We start from the raw sequence: 23,573 nt of genomic DNA, 5'->3' as shown, positions 1-23,573 counted from the left end.
AGGAGACACCATGTCAGAGTCCCAGTTCAGCAAACATTTTCACTTGTCACAGCTGATCCCACCAAGTCCTGACTCAGCTGACAGCAGTAATTCCTGCCCTTTCCTCTCTCCCCTCCACACCCCCCCCCCCCCCCAGCCCCCTCTCCACCTGCAATTTACATAATACGTATCACAACTGCTGTTTCAATGTGGTGTCTGTTCCTTCGGAAATGTCTGAAAGAACTGACACCGTGCATTCATATTATATTCTCACAGCAACTGCTTCCAAATCCACAATAAGAAAAACAGCTAAGGCATTCTATTTGTGTCTACTGTAAACTGTCATCTTCCTCCGTCCTTCTTGTTGAGGTTGTAACACACTAATACTGATATATCACTAGAGTAAGAGTGCATCTTACTGGTACAAATTTTATGAGATTAATCCCTCCGTGTGAGCTCTGAACCCCAAATATCAACTGTTTTGCCCCACCAACGATCAATCTTACTAGCACGTAGCTCACCTTGATATTATTAGTTCCTTATTTTTATTCTTTTTTTTTTCTAATTATTAGTTTGTACCATTCTTGGAATCCAACCACTAACCAAAGATGATCTTTCTGAAGCAGACAACATTCCACCATCACAAGTGGTCACTGGTGTATCTCAAGACAAATGGCAGCATTGACCAGTTCCTGAAGTTTGGGAACCTTGGGCTTACCGAACCTGTTGACAGGACTCTGAACCCCGATCTTCCTTCCTTCTTCCTTTCTTTCATTATTTAGAACAATCAAAATAAGTCATTTAGTACCTTAAATAACTGCAACTCTCTGCAGATGCCTCTAAACAAGAGTCCATGAATTTCACATCCACACTGAAGATTTAATGGGCACGAATTCTTACCTCACAGGCAAAGCGACTAAATATGAGGACTTTTCATGGTAAGATTAACAACTGAAAATATCACCTTGTATACTGTACATGGTTTTTTTCCAAGGAAATAAACATAATTAAAACAAGGATGCAGAACTCACCAAAAAAGCATACATATAACTGAGAAAAAACACAAGAAGGATCAAGGAGGAAATCTGGCATAGAAAATTTATAGTGATAGGGATTGTGAACCGCTCCTTGCATGTTAATAATCGGAATTGCTGCTGGTGGTATTTCATTTTCACAATGAATTACTTTTGGATTTAAATTAAAATTTAGTTTTCTTTTCTGAATTTTATTTATTTCTCATTCGAATAAAGAGGAATTCCAATGCACATCTACCTCATTATTTCACGACAGAGTGTTTTAATATTAACTGGAATCTGGAATTACCATATGAAAATTTTCATAAAATACCTCATGGGTGTGATCTCTTCCCATATAACTTACTTAAAAATGAAAAGTAAATGTACATACATACCTGGTGTGCCACATAATCTGCCTGACGTAATGTACTTAGTACATTTGACGTAAGGAAAGTTGGCGTTATATCAAGTACTTGATCACGCACTAAGCCACTAAATATGTAACAAACTCTATTTACATTATGACACACTCTAGGAATAAGTCTTGCAAGAAATAGTAAATCATCCCAATCCGGCTCTTTCTCACTAGAGAGTCCAACAACATAGCTATAGCTACGACAGTCACCCTGGAAAAAAAATAAACACAAAATAAAATATATTTATACTAATTAATGTATTTTGTTAAAATACAATGAGATTATAATGAATGATTAAATCCTTGTCTGTTTGACAAATTATATCACAGACACTATTATAACAGGCTTAACTATTTCTCCGACTTCCGTTAGATGACAGCGACTTAGACTATTACTTACAAATTGCACGAAAAAATTTGCAGTTCCTGCAATTTGTAACAACTATTTATATGCACAAAAAGAACCAGAGCACAACACAGTTACAAAGCTGTTCTCCATGATATTTTAACACACAGAAAATGAAAGAATGAGGAGACATTGTCAATTCAAGGCAGATATTAGATAAGAACAATCCTCCAACATAAGACTGGAAAACTCACACAAGTGACTCAGAGGGCTGATGAAGCTTATCCCAAATCTGCTGCCACAGAACTTACTATCTTGCAAGCAAAAGTATAACCTGTTACCCAAATCAGAACTCAAAATCTGCACTAGCAAATGTGGCTGAGGTGTACAGTTTTACAGACATGTTACTGTTTGCTATGATGAGTAAACTTGTCACATACATAATTCAAGCTTCAGTAGCATGGTAACTTCACACTATGTACTGAATCATAAATCTTATTCTCTTAAAACCGCATAACAAAATGGTTACGGTTTTACATTTCTTCTTGAGGCAATAGTATTAGATGCCACACGCTGAATAACAAAATGCTGAAGTTATTGTTGCTTCCTCATTAAAAGTTCTTATTATTACACAGCAAGTAGCACACTCATCACATTGGTACAGATAAATGTAATTGTTTACATGTGATCAAACACTGAATGGGACAATGCTGCACATTTTCCTACCAACAGTTTCCCACTGCAGTTAAACAGTCAATCTTTCTAGCATAAAGAGCCTGGCATTCAACATTGGATACTGCAGTGCCTTCAAAAAATTGTTTAAAGACTGTACTTCGAAAATACCGAATACTCAGAGTACCAAGTAGGTTGATTCAATAGAGGACAAGACTGAGAAGAGTGGATATATCAGAAATAAGAGGGCTGAAATGTTCGGAAAAACATGCAAAAAGGCAACTGGCCGCACAAGGTATTATCACCTTCCTTCAATAATCCCCATACCACTCCTCTCTCTCCACCTTTAGTTCACTTTTGAATACAATACTCCAACTACCATAACTGACGTAGCTGCCTGTTTCCTCCTACTGAAGTTATAATTTCAAATATTTGAATTATCGACACGGCACTTGCAGAGATTTGCTTCTATGGTATTGTTACTGTGGGAGTGCGATGCAAATCCATCCTTAAACCCTGCTGCAGCTACAAACTGCCTAAAGAGAGGTCAATTCTTGTTTACAAATGACAGTGTTGCAATAGCTTTATGGGATAAAATGATCTTTACATCAACTGGCATCATAATATCAATTACAGTCTGTCACACAATTACATCAAATCCTTTGGTTATAGTCTTTGCATTATATAAGGTAGAAAGGATATAGTAAAAAGTTATACAAAGGTGGCACTTTTTTATTCCTTCAATAAAAATTGGTTACAGATGACTTTTAAACATAAGTTTCGATTATAACTCTTAATTTCCTACACCCTTACTACAGGCGCCCCCACTCAATACTTTGTCAATGTAATCCTAATTAAGTTAGTTTACAATGCCTAGTTCTTGGCAGTAACTGTCATAATGTCTGCAAGAGCTCCACAAGTCAATTTACTCCACTTATTTCTTATGGATTAATTTTTCCCTGGTGAAATTATGCCTGATATGAATGCTCTTAGTGTTATATTTACAGCCATTTGCCTTTGATAGGACAACTGCACTTTTGTTGTTGTTGTTGTTTTACAACAATTTAACTGGCAATTCTTTTGGCAAAGGCGATATTGCATACTGCCGACAATATATCACAATGTTTTTCTGGCAACACTGCAGATAGAAGCATTGCGGCCACATGGATTAACAGCCAATATTGCCCAGCAATGTCTGCATCAATACATTTCCAGGCTCAAAGTATTTAAAAGGGGCCATAGTCCCCCATCCAATTAGTCTTCTCACTGGTTTGATGCAGCCCAACACAAATTATTCCTCTGCACCAACCTATTCGTCTCAGAGTAGCACTTGCACTGTACATCCTCAATTATTTGCTGAATGCATTCCAATTGTTGGCTTCCATTACCGTTTTTACCCTTTACAGTTCTCTATAGTAACATAGTGGTTAATTCCTGATGCCTTAATATTGGGTTGGAGCTGAAGTTCATAGAGTTTTTTTCAGAAGTTTATTAAGCATAACAGATACACATAACAGAGAGTTTAGTCATCAATAAGACGAGGTCTGTTCACAAAATTCTGGAAGTTTGACCACAACATTTTTCTACACTTATCTTTCACTTATTGTACATGGTCTCCTTCGAAATACTCTCCTCCACAATTAATACACTGCTCCAAATGCCATTTCAACTTCTGGACACAGTCTTGGTACACCTCTTGCTGGATCGCACAAAGCGCCACCTGCGGATTTTTCTCTTATCTCGTCTATTGTTGCAAACTTTCATCCTTTCAATGGGGTTTCCAATTCTGGAATTTAAAAAAAGTCCATGTGGGCCAGACCTGGAATATGGAGCATGAGGCAGCAGATTGATTTCATTTTTTGTGCATCAGTAACTCACTAACAGGGACAAATATGCGGGTGGGTTGTCATGGTGCAAAAGCCATGAATATTTTCTCCACATTTCAGGCTGTTTCCTTCTCACATTTTTTTGCAGGCATTGCAAACATCCCGATAGTACCATCGATTAACAGTTTGCTTCTGTGGCATGAATTTATGATGAGCTAATACTTCAAACTCAAAGCAAACTATCAGCATAGCTTTGACATTTGACCATGATAACCATATACCCATATCTCATCACCAGTTACAATTCTCTTAAAGAACATCTCATTCTCATTTGCCCAATCCAAAAGCTCTTCACAGAATGCAAGACTAATGTCTTTCTGATCTTGACTCATGAGGCATAAGACAATGCAAGATGCTGTGTCAGGATTTCATGGCATGATCCACCTGAAATATTCCATTCTTCTGCAATGTCTCCGATGTCAGTCTTTGACTGGCATGCACAATTTTGATGTTGTTCCTGACATTAGCACCATCGATAGACATCGAAGGGTGTCCTGAAGAAGGATCACCTTTAACTTACATCTGTCCATTTTTAAACCATGTGACCCATTCATAACACTTTAAACCATGTGACCCATTCATAACACTGAGTACAGCTTAAGCACTCGTCACCGTAGGCTTCCTGCATCATTTGGAGTCTGTAAAGGTTAAGTGAAACATGGACGATAAATAGTTTGGACAAGAAGAGAATAGAAGCTTTCGAAATGTAGTGCTACAGAAGAATGAAGAAGATTAGATGGGTAGATCATATAACTAATGAGGAGGTATTGAATAGAACTGGGGAGAAGAGGAGTTTGTGGCACAACTTGACAAGAAGAAGGGACCGGTTGGTAGGACATGTTCTGAGGCATCAAGGGATCACCAACTTAGTACTGGAGGGCAGTGTGGAGGGCAAAAATCATAGAGATGAATACAGTAAGCAGATTCAGAAGGATGTAGGTTGCAGTAGGTACTGGGAGATGAAGAAGCTTGCACAGGATAGAGTAGCATGGAGAGTTGCATCAAACCAGTCTCAGGACTGAAGAACACAACAACAACAAAAAGGTTTCCTCGAGTTTCATGCAAAATTTAATGCAGATGCATTGCTCCTCTAACTCTGTCTTCTCTAAATTCACAAACTGTGTGACAACATTCTATCCAATACAGCACTGAACAATAATTAGCAAACGGACAACAATGAAACTTCTGGCAGTTACACACTAAATACTGGCACATGCAGGGATGTTAATGCATTTTGCTCCAACACACCATTGGTGCGAAATTACGAATTTTCTGGAATTTTTTGAACAGATCGTGTATATTATCCTTCACTATTCACAACAGTCTGCTAACACTGGGGTAACTTTTCAACTCCATGACAGTAGAATCACATGGTTTTTAGACAAGGAACTCTTTGAACCACATTTGGAGCACATTTCTATCCATAAACAAAGTTCCTTGAGGGTTGTTTGATAGAGGGCGAAAAAGGTGAAAATCTGAGAGTGCAAGAACACACAAATAAGGTGGGTGCAGAATGACTTCCAGACCAGACTCCTGCATAGTGTTTCTTGTCAGTCTAGCAGAATGCGGGCATCACTTCACGCAGTCTTCCTGGTCACTATTCCTGAACTGAGTCTGCAAGACATCTTAGTTATTGACAATGAATGTCTGCAGTGATGGTTACACATCTGGGGAAGCAATACGTAGTACATCACACCATCACTGTTCCACCAGATGCATAAAATTATCTTTCGTAGTCACACGCAGATCTTTGTACAGGGAGTTGCTGCTTTCTTTGGGCTCAACCATACTTTTATTTGTCTTATGTTAGCATAAATACATCGTTTTCCTCATTTCTCATCAACAGCAACAATACACGATAGGAATGGTCAGTGTTGTTTATGAGCCAATTGAAGACGAGCACGCAGAGATGCGCATACGGCCATCTACTGGTTTTTGTGATTTTGGCATAGGGCATGCAGTACCATACACCTCATTTTTGGGTCTTCCCCATTGCATGCAAATGTCACATTGTGGCGGAATGATCACATTTCATCACATTCGCCAGTTCTCGAGTGCACCGACATGGATCGTTTTGGATTAACATGTTTAACTATCTTCATCAAAACCCCCAAAGGTCTTCCTGAACATGGGGAGCACTAATGTCAAAACGACCCTCCTTGAAATGAGAGAATAATTTTCTTGGTCTGTTCTGCCCAATGGCATTTTCCCCATACATGGGACAAACATTTCTGGCTGCCACCACCACTGTCACCCCTCTATTAAACTGAAACAGAGAAATGTTTGGATTTCTACACTTGGCACTTCATTTTCTAGCATCCATGGCTCCACTCACAACCTCCAGATGACAAAATGCACACTCAAATAGCAAGAAGTGAATTACAAATAAAAAATGACAACTGATAAAGAAACCCATAGCAAACGGAACAGCGATGGTCAAAACAAAAATGCTACCAACTTATGCATCAACCTTATACACGATCTACCAACCGGTTCCTTTTTTCTTGTCAGTGTTTTGTGTGTGTTCCTTTCTTTGCCGATTCTGCAGAGAACCTCCTCATTCCCTATTTTATCAGCCCAGCTGATTTTTGACATTCCTCTGTAGCACCGCATCTCAAACATTTTGACTTTCTTCTGTTCAGTTTTCACACTGTTGCTGATTCACTACTATACAATACTGTGCTTCATATGTGCATTACCAGAAATTTCTCCCTTATATTAAAGCGGATGTTTGATACTAATAGATTTCTTTTTGCAAGGAATGCCCTCTTAGCTTGTGCTTGTCTGCTTTTTAGGTCATTCTTACTTCATATACCATGGGTTATTTTGCTTCCATGGTAGCAGAATTCCTTAACTTTGTCTACTTTGTAACCACCTATTTTGAAATTTTTCACTATTCTCATTTATGATACTTCTCATTACTTTCATCCTTTTCCAGTTTACAATCAGTCATTATTCTGTACATAATAGACTTCACTCCATTCAACAGATACTGTAATTATTCCTCATTTTCGCTGAGAATAGTTATGTCATTATCATAGACATCCTTTCACATTTTAATCCCACTCTTGAACCTTTCTTTTATTTCCATCATCGCTCCTTCATTGAATGAGCTGAACAGTAGGAGTAAAATACTACATTCCTGTCTCGCATACTTTATAATCTGGAACATCATTCTTGGTCTTCCAACCTTATTGTTCCCTCTTGGTTCTAGGACATGCTGTATATCAGCCATCTTTCCATGTATCTTATTCCTATTTTTCTCACGTTATTTCCACAAAATGGATGAATAGAAGCTAGCAGAAGTGAGTGCAGCTCCGCTACTTTTATATCACACAAGGAATAAAATTAGAAAGAACAATATAGACCGGGCCTTTTTTTTCTAAAATAGAATTTTATCAGAATATCTAAACACGATTTTGAATATTTTGAGCAAGCAATTGGCCTGATAATTGTTAAAACAGATACAAATATGGGCGTGTGTAGCAGTAACACCCACTACTGGTTGCATATTCATCTATACGCCTCTTTGTACCGAAGTATGTAATGCTTTGGTACAATGTCTAAAGGATTTCATTAACATATGTTTGAAGTTAAGAACATAGCCCGTGTGTGTCTCTGGTATTGTCTCCTAAACTCTTGGATCAATTTTAGCAAGATTTGGCACAGAAACAGTAGGCCTCAAGTATCAGCACTGCGGAGTTTATAACATCCTAGCTCTAATAGGAGCAGAGATACAGGTAAAAGCTTGTCTTTTTATCCAACCCCTGGCATTAAGGCTGCCTGCACAACAGGTATCTTGTGTCGAAACAGTATCAGCCTGCCAAATAATCCTGCTTTTCAGGGAAGCCTATGTATCAGAAGCGAGAAAAGGTTCTTCTGGACCCTGTCATGTAAGGTGCATGCATGACAGGTGGTGTGTTGTGTAGTATCGATTTGCCCTGTCTACCCACTCTGCGTGGCGGCCTATACATCAGGGGCAAATAAATGATTTTTCATTAGATTGCAAAACCAGCCTAAAAAAAATCTTAAGTTTGTAAAACCAAACTGACCTTTAAACACCCCAAAAATTGTCATCTGAACTGGCACTGTAGACTGCAATGATGTATCACAAGCTAGACAGCGTTCTGGGTATGTGATGATGGGGGCGGGAGGGAGACAGTGTTAGCAAGCTTGTATTTCCAGACATCATGTTTGTTGCATCGGTTCACTGCAACTGACAGAGGAATCCAATGTTACCAGTTAGAAATAGGATTCCCCAGCATTAAATATTTGGCCATTTTCAAGACTGGCACGGGGCATTTCTACATTAATTTTGAGTGTAAGAGACTCCTGAATTTTGGAGGAAATTTTTCGAAGAAAAAAGTGTCTTACAGTCTGTAAAATACAGAAAATTAGGTGCAAAGTTGAAGGTTTTTTTAAAAAGATAAACAAATGCTATATTTTTGACCTGATTTTACAAAAAATTCTATTTTATAAAAATTTCCAAACTAGCCTCATTAGAAAGACCATGGTTTTAACTGCAAAAAAAGATTGTTTGATTATCCAGCACAGGCTAACAATGCTAAATAATTTGATTCAAAGTTGAGCACAAAAAACCTGCCACAAAGAAAAAGTTAACTTCAGATTCTTATAGCGCACAGAGTAAACTCGCGCAGAACATGAAACTTATTACGCAATAGCTCAACAGCACAGGGAAGTGCAATACAAAATTTCATTTACGTACTATTTTCCTGGAGCCTACAAATTTGTCAACACGTTAACAGATTTTGTGAAAAGGTGAAAATAGGGTACATTCGACACTTCTTTTACAAACCCCATTTTCCATTAAAACTTCAAAACCTATCTCATTTAAAGCAGTGTTTAAGCCCCCATAACAGTGGATTTAATTTCCAACATGGCCTTCAGTGCCACATAAATTGAAGCAAAGTAGCAGGAAATATTTTGCTGCAAATAAAGTTTTAGCTTTGGCATCTTATATCCCGCTGATTATAGGCATGATAAACAGGAAACTTTGGACACAACAACTTGGCAGCATAAGGTCTTCAAATAAAAAATATTATTCAAGTACTGCCTTCCAAATTTCTACAAAATAAGTTCGAAATTGAATTTTGTAAAATTATGAAAACAGATCACATTTAGTCTACTTTAGAAAATCTGCTTTCCATAGTTGATTTTTACTAATCTAAGCTGGAAAGAGCTTGTTTCCAAGCATTCAGATAGTCATGTTCAACAATTTTCCAATCTGTGCTAACAGTACCAGAAAATGACGGATAAATTTCAGGGAATGTACTATAGCAACAGTATACATTTCAACAACATGTTAACCATGTTTTGCTGCACATATTTTCTATTTGTATTACAACAAGTAATGCCTGACCACATTCCACTGGTCCACAGTGTCCAGACCACCTCTGACTGTTATTTATGTAACATATAACTTCAGTTCATTTGTACAATTCTATGTATGTGGCATCTAATGAGGAGTTATCCAGAAACGCATAATATTAAAGTCATTTATTTACCACATGAGGACATTTTACTAAGCGACCTCCTCAGCATTTGTCCAGTGTTTCAATTATATGATATGGTCAAATGCTTCCCATTAGACTTCTTGTCTCATCTCCAACATGGTGATATTGTTTACAGTTTATGTCATGACCGTATCTCGCATGCCACCAACAGTGGAAACGGCTGAAGGACGTATCAGTAGTCTTCCACCAATGAATGTAGACTCAACTGCAAAACCAATGTTTTGCACCTGCCATCTTATGCCACCTCCACATTTCTCCACGTCCCCCTCAGCTGAACTGTCAAGTTGGCAGGTATACACCCAGTCCCCCAAAGACAAGACTGCTCCCTTGCTGCCTACGTGAGGTTCTCCTACAGATCTGAAAACTGGAAATAATGTATCTAGCAACTGTCTTTGTATGCTGCCAGGCAGCACCACTAGGCTTTGGTACACAAATTACAGACTTGTGAACACGGATGAAGGAAACCACCTGTGGCTGGAATTGCACAGGTACTGGGTGTGATCCATATAGTGATGGGGTTGGTGGTCATGTTCTTGACCTGATAGTTACAATTTCACCATGCACCAAGACAATATAGTGAGATATGCACCACGAAAATATAGTGAGATGGTGGTGGTGGTTGGTGTTTAACGTCCCATTGACAACGAGGTCATTAGAGACCGACCGCCAGCTCGGGTTAGGGAAGGATTGGGAAGGAAATCGGCCATGCCCTTTCAAAGAAACCATCCCAGCATTTGACAAACAATTTAGGGAAATCACGGAAAACCTAAATCAGGATGGCCGGAGACGGGATTGAACTGCCGTCCTCCCGAATGCGAGTCCAGTGTACATAGTGAGATATTACTTTTTAATACGAAAATAAAAAATTTAACATGTTGTTAAAATGTAGCCTGTTGCCATGGTACATTCTCTCAAATTTATCTGTCATTGGTACTGTTAGCACACATTGGAAAATTATTGAACACAGTTACCTAAATGCCTGGCAACAAGCACTTTCCAACCTTGCTTAGTTTGAAATCAATTATAGAAAGCATATTTTCTAAAAGTAGACTGAATGTTATCTATTTTCATAATTTTACAAAATTCAAGTTCAAACATACTTTGTAGAAATTTGGAAGGCAGTACTTGAATGATATTTTTTATTTGAAGACCTTATGCTGCCAAGTTGTGTCCAAAGTTTCCTGTTTATCATGCCTTTAATCAGTGAGATATAAGATGCCAAAGCTAAAACTTTATTTGAAGCAAGATTTTTCCTGCTACTTTGCTTCAATTTATTTGGCACTGAAGGCCATGTTGGAAATTAAATCCACTGTTAGGGGGGCTTAAACACTCTGCTTTGAACGAGATAGGTTGTGAAGTTTTAATGGAAAATGAGGTTTGTAAAAGAAGTGTTGAATGTCCCCTATTTTCACCTTTTCACAAAAACTGCCACCTTATTGACAAATTTATAAGATATAGGAAAACAGTACATGCAAGACATTTTGTATTCCACAACCCTGTGCTACCATATATATATATATATATATATATATATATATATATATATATATATATAACAGAAAGAAACTTCCACATGGGAAAAATATATTAAAAACAAAGATTCCAAGACTTACCAAGCGGGAAAGCGCCGGCAGACAGGCACATGAACAAAACACACAAACACACACACAGAATTACGAGCTTTCGCAACTGGCAGTTGCTTCGTCAGGAAAGAGGGAGGGAGAGGGAAAAATGAAAGGATGTGGGTTTTAAGGGAGAGGGTAAGGAGTCATTCCAATCCCGGGAGCGGAAAGACTTCCCTTAGGGGAAAAAAAGGACAGGTGTACACTCGCACACACACACACACACATATCCATCCGCACATACACAGACACAAGCAGACATATTTAAAGGCTCTTTGCAGTTAAATTGTTCAGATGGCTCTGAGCACTATGGGACTTAACACCCGAGGTTATCAGTCCCCTAGAACTTCGAACTACTTAAACCTAACTAACCTAAGGACATCACACACATCCATGCCCAAGGCAGGATTCGAACCTGCGACCGTATTGGTCGCACAGTTCCAGACTGAAGTGCCTAGAAACCACTAGGCCACCAGCAGTCAGCATTTTGCAGTTAAAATCATGGTCTTTCTAATGAACCCAGTTTGGAAAGTTTAGACAGTTTTATTTTTTTAGTGAAATCTTCAACTTTGCACTTAATTTATTCAGTATTGGAAAGCGATACATAAATGAAACTTTATGTTTGAGAGCTTTTGTTATGCTATCACAAGCCAAGTCTCACATTTGTCATACACCTAGCTTCCGAGATATAAGAAGTCGAACTTTGAAATTTTTTCAGGCGATATTGCTAAAAATGTACTGTCTGAATATGGCTCATAAAATTTTCATTGTTATTCTTAAGAAAATGCATAAAGTTATCTGTTGAGAGAGTAATGAGCTATGTAGTAAGAATCTTTGCTTTGCGCTCAAGAGCTGTTTACGTCAAGTTCGGTTATACAAGTAGTTGTATGCCAGTCATGACAAAACTCTACCAGCTGGTGAGCAAGATGTATGAGACAGGCGAAATACCCTCAGACTTCAAGAAGAATATAATAATTCCAATCCCAAAGAAAGCAGGTGCTGACAGATGTGAAAATTACCGAACAATAAGTTTAATAAGTCACAGCTGCAAAATACTAAAGCGAATTCTTTACAGACGAATGGAAAAACTGGTAGATGCGGACCTCGGGGAGGATCAGTTTGGATTCCGTCGAAATGTTGGAACACGTGAGGCAATACTGACCTTACGACTTATCTTAGAAGAAAGATTAAGAAAAGGGAAACATACGTTTCTAGCATTTGTAGACTTAGAGAAAGCTTTTGACAATGTTGACTGGAATACTCTTTTTCAAATTCTAAAGGTGGCAGGGGTAAAATACAGGGAGCGAAAGGCTATTTACAATTTGTACAGAAACCAGATGGCAGTCATAAGAGTCGAGGGGCATGAAAGGGAAGCAGTGGTTGGGAAAGGAGTGAGACAGGGTTGTAGCCTCTCCCCGATGTTATTCAATCTGTATATTGAGCAAGCAGTAAAGGAAACAAAAGAAAAATTTGGAGTAGGTATTAAAATTCATGGAGACAAAGTAAAAACTTTGAGGTTCGCCGATGACATTGTAATTCTGTCACAGACGGCAAAGGACTTGGAAGAGCAGTTGAACGGAATGGACAGTGTCTTGAAAGGAGGATATAAGATGAACATCAACAAAAGCAAAACGAGGATAATGGAATGTAGTCCAATTAAATCGGGTGGTGCTGAGGGAATTAGATTAGGAAATGAGACACTTAAAGTAGTAAAGGAGTTTTGCTATTTAGGAAGTAAAATAACTGATGATGGTCGAAGTAGAGAGGATATAAAATGTAGACTGGCAATGGCAAGGAAAGCGTTTCTGAAGAAGAGAAATTTGTTAACATCGAATATAGATTTAAGTGTCAGGAAGTCATTTCTGAAAATATTTGTTTGGAGTGTAGCCATGTATGGAAGTGAAACATGGACGATAACTAGTTTGGACAAGAAGAGAATAGAAGCTTTCGAAATGTGGTGCTACAGAAGAATACTGAAGATAAGGTGGATAGATCACGTAACTAATGAGGAGGTATTGAATAGGATTGGGGAGAAGAGAAGTTTGTGGCACAACTTGACTAGAAGGAGGGATCGGTTGGTAGGACATGTTTTGAGGCATCAAGGGATCACAAATTTAGCATTGGAGGGCAGTGTGGAGGGTAAAAATCGTAGAGGGAGACCGAGAGATGAGTACACTAAGCAGATTCAGAAGGATGTAGGTTGCAGTAGGTACTGGGAGATGAAGAAGCTTGCACAGGATAGAGTAGCATGGAGAGCTGCATCAAACCAGTCTCAGGACTGAAGACCACAACAACAACATAATATTGAAAAATCCGTTTGTGACACAAATGGCCCAAATGCATTATTGGTAGCATAGAGTAAAACATTCATTATAACCTAACTTTTGTACTAAAATATGCCTTTTCCTTTCATCTGTGTTAGTACAATGAATGTAAAAAAACTTTTACTCTGCCACAATAAGAGTTGTTGAGGATGGAAATGTTAGTGAAGACCCAGATATGTCAAATGATGAAATATTTTCTGCAGAACAATATTTTCAAAATGAAGATGTGCTTTGTTCAGTCAGATAGTGGTGATGATGGTGTCAGATCTAAGAGCTATAGTATAACTAAGAAAAGAACTGTGATTCCAGAATCAGAATCAGAGTCAAAAGATTACAAGTGAGATGAGGCTTACTGATGAGTTAACCCTGATGATAACTGTGTTGCAGATCGTGTTATAGCAAAACAACAAATTTCAAAAGTTCCTACTAAGGTGGAGAAACCTACAATACAGTGGCAAGTAGGACACTGGATTAGAAAAGAAGAAAAGATAAAATTCACCGGTAATACTAATCTTACTGAGGGAATATTGGATCTTGACACTCCTGCGGAATATTTTCAGTATTTCTTTACTGAAGACATACTGCATTACATAGCCAAACAAAGTAATCTGTATTTTGTACAATGCCAACCAAATAAAAGTGTAAATGTTGATGTAGAAGAAATGGAAATAGTATACCTTTGGAAGTGTATTTGCATAAGGAAGGAATACACTCGTAATGAACAGTCCATACCAATCGTGTACCTGTTTGCATTTTTCCTAAAGAGGCAAAGATGAAGAAGAATGGCAAGGTAGCATGAAGGAAAAGGTAGCAAAAGCAGATGGTATACAATTCCCAGTAGTATCCTGATTTGACAACAGAGTAGTCAATAATTTGTCCACATATGTTGGATCCAAGCCAGAAGGCAAAAATAAGAGGCTTTTCAGAAAGGAAAAGAAATACAAAATGATACTTTGTCCGCACTCTGTGATGATCAACAATGGCTACATGGCTGGTATCGTTCTGTTAAGATTCTATGCTTGGATATTGCAGAATTCAAATCAGATCCAAAAAATGGTACCTGGAAATACTCTTCCATCGAACTGATCTAGCTTGTGTTAATAGATGGCTACTATGGAGAAGGAAAAATACAGACTACATGCCCCTAGTGGATTTCAAGGTAGCAGTTGCAGATGTCCTCTGCAAAAAGGGCAAAACATTATCCAAGAAACAATGTAGGTCAAGCAACAAAGTCCAAAAACAGCTGGACAGTAAGAAGGAAGGTCCTGTGTCAGATCTTCCACAGCGTCAGGTACAACAGGGGGGCATAGATCACATGCCAGTCTGGCTCGAATACCGTGGTTGATGCAAGTATCCATATTGCAATGGAAAATCCTACATAGCACGTCTTAAGTGCAGTGCATCTTTATGTTTGAATATGGAGAGAAACTTATTCATGAAATTTCATTAGGAATAGACTAATGATGAACAATTTTGTTTGATTTCTGATAAACATGTACATTAATCAACATAAATTGTAATTATTTAAAAAATAAACTTAGTTCTGCTAATGTATGTTTATATCTTGTATATTTTCGAAGAGTTTTCTCTTCCAGCCTGAAACTAGTACCACAAAATGTTAGCCGTAACTGCATATATGCCATATATGGCACAAATACTTAAATCAAAGTTAATGGACTACACATAAGAGAGAGAATTTTTTAAGTGTTTTTCCGAACATCAGGACACTGAAATTAACATGTGACTTTTTTTTTGCAACAATAAAAAAAATTCATGCATTAATTTCATAAAAATTCGAAGACTGCTGATATTAAAAATCTTTAATACCAAGCACTCAACACAGTACACACAAATTTCCATCACTAACCATATCTAATTTCATCTCACAGCATCATAAAGTAAGTCGATGCAATTTTTAGCAACATTCAAGAAACTATACGATTTCATTCAGTTAGAAACATGACCTACAAAGTATTGAAACATTGGTAAGTGTGATTTGCTCTTGTTTCTGTTTTGGTCTTCAGTCCTAAGCCTGGTTTGATGCAGCTCTCTGTGCTACTCTATCTTGCGCAAGCTTCTTTATTACAAATCAAATCCAGCCAATATGTTATGATTATAATATGTATTTTAATCATCAGCTGTTTATTTGTCCCATTAGTAAGTATTCATCTTGTTTTTCCTGTGACGTCTGTCTATTTGGCATGAGATATGACTGGCAGTATTCTAAGACAAATTATGTTGGGTGTTTGTGCAATTTCACTGGATAATTTCAATAGCGTTCAGCTTCAAACAAATATGTGAAGCTTTTAACTAATATGTTGTACCTTACATCCTGCATGATGGTTAATAACCACAACCGATATGGGACAAATAAACAGTTGATGGTTAAAATACATATTATAAAATACTTTATGGTTGTTGAGCTTCACCTTATGGAAACATTACAAATATGTAATGAAGTTTGACCTTCAATGAAATAACAGGGCTGTCATAAAAGTGATAGTGTCATTCGTGTGGAGGATTCACATGTGTTTTAGGTCTTCGTTACTAAGAAATTGAAAGCATTCCTCCACCATCTGTCAGCCATAAATCAGATTGTACATACTACTAAAAGTGCAAAATCGCTCACTCATCTTTCAAATTATCATCACATTTTCGGATTTCTAATGGAATCATTTTCATACAAACATTTACTATAGTAATAACACTATCTACACTAATTGAAGGAGATGGGACCTAGATAAACTGAAACAAGCAGAGGTTTTAGAGATTTTCAGGGAGAGCATAAGGGAACAATTGGCAGCAATGGAGGAAACAAATACAGTAGAAAAGAATGAGTAGCTTTGAGGGATGAAATAGTGAAGGCAGCAGAGGATCAAGTAGGTAAAAATCCTTGGGTAACAGAAGAGAAACTGAATTTAATTGATGAAAGGAGAAAATACAAAAATGCAGTAAATGAAGCAGGCAAAAAGGAATACAGACGTCTCAAAAATGAGATCGACAGGAAGTGCAAAATGGCTAAGCAGGGATGGCTAGAGGACAAATGTAAGGATGTAGAGGCTTATCTCACTAGGGGTAAGATAGATACTGCCTACAGGAAAATTAAAGAAATCTTTAGAGAAAAGAGAACCACTTGTATGAATATCAAGAGCTCAGATGGAAATCCAGTTCTAAGTAAAGAAGGGAAAGCTGAAAGGTGGAAGGAGTATATAGAGGGTCTATACAGGGGCAATGTTCTTGAGGACAATATTATGGAAATGGAAGAGGGTGTAGATGAAGATGAAATGGGAGATATGATACTGCATGAAAAGTTTGAAAAAGTTTGACAGAGCACTAAAAGACCTAAGTCGAAACAAGGCCCCAGGAGAAGACAACATTCCATTAGAACTACTGACAGCCTTGGGAGAGCCAGTCCTGACAAAACTCTACCATTTGGTGAGCAAGAGGTATGAGACAGGCGAAATTCCCTCAGACTTCAAGAAGAATATAATAATTCCAATCCCAAGGAAAGCAGATGTTGACAGATGTCAAAATTACCGAACTTTCAGTTTAATAAGTCACAGCTGCAAAATACTAACACGAATTCCTAACAGACGAATGGAAAAATTGGTAGAAGCCGACCTTGGGGAAGATCAGTTTGGATTCTGTAGAAATATTGGAACACGTGAGGCAATACTGACCCTACGACTTATCTTAGAAGCTAGACTAAGGAAAGGCAAACCTATGTTTCTAGCATTTGTAGACTTAGAGAAGGCTTTTGACAATGTTGACTGGAATACTCTCTTTCAAATTCTGATGATGGCAGGGGTAAAATACAGGGAGCAGAAGGCTATTTACAATTTGTACAGAAACCAGATGACAGTTATAATAGTCGAGTGACATGAAAGGGAAGCAGTGGTTGGGAAGGGAATGAGACAGTGTTGTAGCCTCTCCCCGATGCTATTCAATCTGTATATTGAGCAAGCAGCAAACAAAAGAAAAGTTCAGAGTAGGTATTAAAATCCATGAAGAAGAAATAAAAACTTTGAGGTTTGCCGACGACATTGTAATTCTGTCAGAGACAGCAAAGGACTTGGAACAGCAGTTGAAGGGAATGGACAATGTCTTGAAAGGAGGGTATAAAATGAACATCAACAAAACAAAACGAGGGTAATGGAATGTAGTCGAATTAAGTCGGGTGATGCCGAGGGAATTAGATTAGGAAATTAGACACTTAAAGTAATAAAGGAGTTTTGCTATTTGAGGAGCAAAATAACTGATTATGGTCAAAGTAGAGAGGGTATAAAAAGTACACTGGCAATTGCAAGGAAAGCGTTTCCGAAGAAAAGAAATTTGTTAACATCGAGTTTAGATATAAGTGTCAGGACGTCATTTCTGAAAGTATTTGTATGGAGTGGAGCCATGTATGGAAGTGAAACATGGACGATAAATATTTTAGACAAGAAGAGTATAGAAGCTTTCGAAATGTGGTGCTAGAGAAGAATGCTGAAGATTAGATGGGTAGATCACATAACTAATGAGGTGGTATTGAATAGAATTGGGGAGGTAGGACATGTTCTGAGGCATCAAGGTATAACCAATTTAGTACTGGAGGGCAGTGTGGAGGTAAAAATCGTAGAGGGAGACCAAGAGATGAATACACTAAGCAGATTCAGAAGGATGTAGGCTGCACAGGATAGAGTAGCATGGAGAGCTGCTTCAAACCAGTCTGAGGACTGAAAACAACAACAACAACAACAACACTAGTACAATTACTTTTTAAAGGGTGGGTGATGTACTCAATACTGCAGCTAATAAAAATTTATCATCATAAAGTAAATATTTAATTCACTGAATTTACAATCTTTGAAGATATTAACCTACCTGCACTCCAACACTTCTGATGGGTAAGAGTGTTGCAGCAAGATGTTGTTTACTTGAAACTTTACAAAGTTCAGATCTTTCATCATCGCTAGTTACACTTTCAACTCTATTGAGCAAAGCATGTTTCTGAAAGAAAGAAAAAAATAATAAAAGCAACCTTACTTACACATTTATAAATTTATACAAAAAACCACCATATTCATAAAAACTATAGAAAAAACATATCAAATAATCTTCACACTTTTCTCCTAATCAATATTTGCTTTTACGTTACTTTCACCAGAATGCTACAGTATATTTACATACACACAACCAAATATTTTATTTTGTGCTACTTTTGTCAAAAATTAGCAGTTTGAGAGAGTAGCCATTTAGAAAACAGATTATTGAAATGGAGAAAACCACCACCAGTCCCAAAAAAAAAAAAACAATATATATATAGCGCCGGCAGACAGGCACAATGAACAAAAAAAACACACAAACACACACACAGAATTACTAGCTTTCGCAACTGATGGTTGCTTCTTCAGGAAGGAGAGGGAAAGACGAAAGGATGTGGGTTTTAAGGGAGAGGGTAAGGAGTCATTCCAATCCCGGGAGCGGAAAGGCTTCCCTTAGGGAGAAAAAAAAAAGGACAGGTGTACACACACACACACACACACACACACACACACACACACACACACACACACACACACACACACACACCCATCCGCACATACACAGACACAAGCAGACATATTTAAAGGCAAAAAGTAAGGGCAGAGATGTCAGTCGAGGCCATCTCTGCCCTTACTCTTTGCCTTTAAATATGTCTGCTAGTGTGTGTGTGTGTGTGTGTGTGTGTGTGTGTGTGTGTGTGTGTCTGCGAGCGCGCTCGCGAGTGTACACCTGTCCTTTTTTTCCCCTAAGGGAAGTCTTTCCGCTCCCGGGATTGGAATGACTCCTTACCCTCTCCCTTAAAACCCACATCCTTTCGTCTTTCCCTCTCCTTCCTGAAGAAGCAACCATCGGTTGCGAAAACTAGAAATTCTGTGTGTGGGTTTGTGTGTTTTGTTCATTGTGCCTGTCTGCCGGCGCTTTCCCGCTTGGTAAGTCTTGGAATCTTTGTTTTTAATGTATTTTTCCCATGTGGAAGTTTCTTTCTATTTCAAACATACACAATATTGTGTTTTTCATTTTTATAATTATGTTGTTTTACCAAGAAGCAAAGAATGTAGCAGTTAACATGCTATTTATTTACACAAACAGCACCATTACCGTTTGCGAACTGACAGTGCCATCTTCAGATAGCTGTTCACGATCATAATACATTTGATGTTTACATTATGTTCTGGTTGTTTTCCACCATTTGTGGCGAAAATTCATAGAAGTGATGGCACCCCATACAAAAAAACAATACAAGAAAGAAACAATACAAGAAATGGCCTATCAATTGTGATCACATCCAATAACAAATTAAAACAATGTAAGAGATCTGTTTACACTGTTTTCATTCGTTATTAGTTAAAGCTACAGTTAAATAAGCCACTTTTCAAATCACTTTCTGCGGAAAGTAAGTAAAGTCGTACAGCATGAATGGCTGGGAGACCCTAAGGGGGAAGTGGAGCCATCTAGGCAAACCCCCAGGCACCTTTCCTCTGTGAAGTATTAGAGTTGTGTGGGTAAGTGTATCTGTTAAGTATAGGTGACTGTAATGTTTGTGTGTGGAGTGCAACATCATGTTCATGTTGCAGCAAGACACCTTCACCCCACAGAATTTTCGTCACAAGGGTTGCAGAACAGCCAACAAGTAATGTTTACAGTGACAAATCTAACATAAAAGTGAACAAACAACTGAAGGCGAACCTGACTTTCCCAGATGGTGCAAACACAATTTTGTAAGTTACTGCTTGTTAATATGGAGTGACCGTAGTGTTTATGTTGCCATCAAAATAAGACTAGAGCTAGAGTTTATTCAGTGTTTGTGCAAGTTAACAATATCACATTACTTGTCTGAACATGATGCATATCAATGGTTTGTCACTTTATTAATGCAGAACAAATAAACCATTCTGAAAGATATGAAACTTCCTGACAGACTGAAACTGTATGCCGGGCCGGGACTTATACTCAGGACATTTGCCCTTCATGGGCAAGTGCTCTACCAGCTGAGCTACACAAGCACGACTCACGATCCATCCTCACGAAGGACACGTCATGAGTTGCGCTCAGGTAGCTCAGCTGGTAGAGCACTTGCCCATGAAAGACAAAGGTCCCATGTTCAAGTCCAAATATGGCACACCTTTTTAATCTGCCAGGCTATTTCACATTAGGGCACGTACCACTGCAGAGTGAAAAACTCATTCTGGACTTCCGGAAGGAGCTTTCGATCTCCATGTTAAGATCTCTTTTGAGAGGCATGTGGAAATCAAGATGTCTGCTCAGATAAGGATAAATATTTTTAAAAACAATCTCTCAACGTTAATAATTCAATTTTCTAGTAAATTTAAGTGATTTGCAAATTATTGGAATAGCAATGCTACAAATAATTTTGTTGAGTACTTAGATAGTTTTGCGAATCTGGTAAGTGTCAAACATCATAATGTACAAAACAACATTCCCCAGTTGAACACTGTTACCCTTGCACTGTTGCGCACGCACACGCGTTGACTGAAGTGTGGCACAAGCGCTCGTGTGTGTGTGTGTGTGTGTGTGTGTGTGTGTGTGTGTGTGTGTGCGCGCGCGCCCCCCCACCACGCACGCACGCACGCGCGCGCGCGCGCGCGCGCGCGCGCGCGCGCGCGATTGCTTGTGCCACACTTCAGTCAACTACAGGCGAGTGGTTGCCTTTCCTTTATTTTAAGTATTATTCCATCCAGTAATTTCCATTGCTGCTATTAATTATTGATTATTGATTGTAATTCTCCAGAAAGCATGTGTTTTTGGAGCAGACAACTCTGTGAACTTTTGAATATGAGCTTTATCATTTTTCGATTAAAACTGGATGGCTTTGAAGTATTAGGATACAAATGATCTAACCGAATGTGACGAAACAGTTTAAGTACCTATAAAATTACATACCTGCAAAGAATTATTTGGGCACCAGAAGTAATAGGCAACACATTTATTATAGGTAATAAGACTGAATTGTGGAGTAGTAGTATGAAAGATTATTATTATTATTATTATTATTATTATTATTATTATTATTGCTATTATTATTATTATTATTATTCCAATTCACATCTCAGCAGAGGACAAGTAAATCTCAGACACTTCAAGTAATTTGCTGTAGTTGCAGGTTTTCATGCTTTAGTTACATTGTGGCTGCTACAAATGATGATTCATAAGCATCTCTGACATATCTAAAGCATCTGCACTCACTTCACTTACTGCTAAATTCTGTGTTTTGTCAAAAGATAATTTTTTGGCTACACTAGTAACTGTACTATATCAGATATCATCATCATCATCATCATCATCATCATATCATCATCATCATCATCATCATCATCATGTGATGGCGTGATTCAGGAGTAAGAGCCCATGCCACTAATTTCACAACTCAACGTAGTCACAAGCCATTGCTAAGTATAGTAATTTAATACAACTCATGAGTGGCTTGCATTCTTGTTTCCTTTTCCCCAATCCCTCTATTACTAGTTTGCTTTCTTGCACATGCAAAAAATGATGAAAGCTACTTCAACATATTATATGGAACTACTTATAGCATATGTTTTTCACATGGTTTCCTGCATCATCTCTGAAGGAAATCAAACTCTTCACCACACTATAGCCAGCACAGTGCACTCTCTATGGATTAATTTGCTAACTCACCACACTATAGCCTAAACTAACTAATCAAGCACCATAAAGGATCATTTTCAAGCCGACATGAAACAAAATCTACTTCTATTGAAATGAAATCTAAAATACTTGCTCTTACACGCCAGTGATCGAGTGGGAATGAAATGTATAGGCTTCACTAAACCTAGGAATGCATTTTTGATCGTCTTCATAAAGTAATGATCAATAGTAAATATAAAAACATCAATACCACAAAATCAGGAAATACAGACAATAGATAAATGAAACCTATCAGCAAATTATGCAAGGTTAATCATATCCTCATATTGAAAAATCTGTAGAACGCCAACAACAAAAATTGCTAAGAACTTTTTATGAAGGCAAAAACAGAGTGGAAAGTGTCTGGAATTATGCAAACACTGGATTATGTAAAAAAAGGAGTGAGTTTTGTTAACACATCCAATTTCAAATAACTGAGTAACAGAAACAGATCAATAATGAAGTATATATGAACTGTAACGAGAGAAATATTCAACAAATTGTAACCCATTATTAATCGAACAAAGTTGTGGACGAGTGTGTTGTTGCATTACTCACCCACTGTCAACAGCACTTAGGTCTTCAGTTAAGAGGTATTGTTAAGACGATCATGTGCCTCAAACTAAAACAGCAGCAATAAGGGGACTCTAAACACATCTGCTGCTTACCAAATCAAAAACTTAATTAAAAGAGTCGTTTCAGTCAGTGGACTACATTCTGCCTCTGCTTCCTCTTCTTTCTTCTTTCATATTTCTCATTTTCTCTACATAAAACAATAAAGCAACAAAGCTCTTATTTCTCTCTCTCTCTATCCTCTTTCCCTCCTGCATGTGATACGACAAAACTGTTGCTTCAACCAATAAGGTGTTGTGCATAGTCTTTTAAACTATTTTGGTGGGCTAATACACTCAAGTACATATTGGACTGCACGTTGTCACATTATTCATGCCCAACAAACTTTATGTTACTTCCATGTTTTAATGGCTGAAAAGTCCACCGGATTATATGAGCCCACTGGTGTTCTTGGCAACAGGAATGATAACAAAATACCTGCAACGAAGGCAATTACTATGCTTGTTAAATCTACT

The 23,573-nt window shown here is 37.9% G+C and overlaps 1 protein-coding gene across 5 annotated transcripts in view; it reads right to left on the bottom strand.

Moving 5' to 3' along the window:
• LOC126319908 (GMP synthase [glutamine-hydrolyzing]) overlaps window positions 1-23,573 on the bottom strand; it is a 134,260-nt gene that overhangs the window by 7,888 nt on the left and 102,799 nt on the right. For all 5 annotated transcript variants that reach the window (XM_049993637.1, XM_049993629.1, XM_049993646.1 and 2 more), the window contains 2 exons: window positions 18,658-18,783; window positions 1,391-1,621 (listed from right to left, as the gene is read on the bottom strand). In XM_049993637.1, coding sequence (XP_049849594.1) covers window positions 1,391-1,621; window positions 18,658-18,783 — 357 coding nt within the window. The remainder of the gene's footprint in view (window positions 1-1,390; window positions 1,622-18,657; window positions 18,784-23,573) is intronic.

The sequence above is a fragment of the Schistocerca gregaria genome, chromosome 2 (assembly GCF_023897955.1).
Source record: "Schistocerca gregaria isolate iqSchGreg1 chromosome 2, iqSchGreg1.2, whole genome shotgun sequence".
Taxonomy (NCBI): Eukaryota; Metazoa; Arthropoda; class Insecta; order Orthoptera; family Acrididae; genus Schistocerca; species Schistocerca gregaria.
Note: the sequence above shows the minus strand (reverse complement) of the source record. Positions and strands in the feature narration are given on the sequence as shown.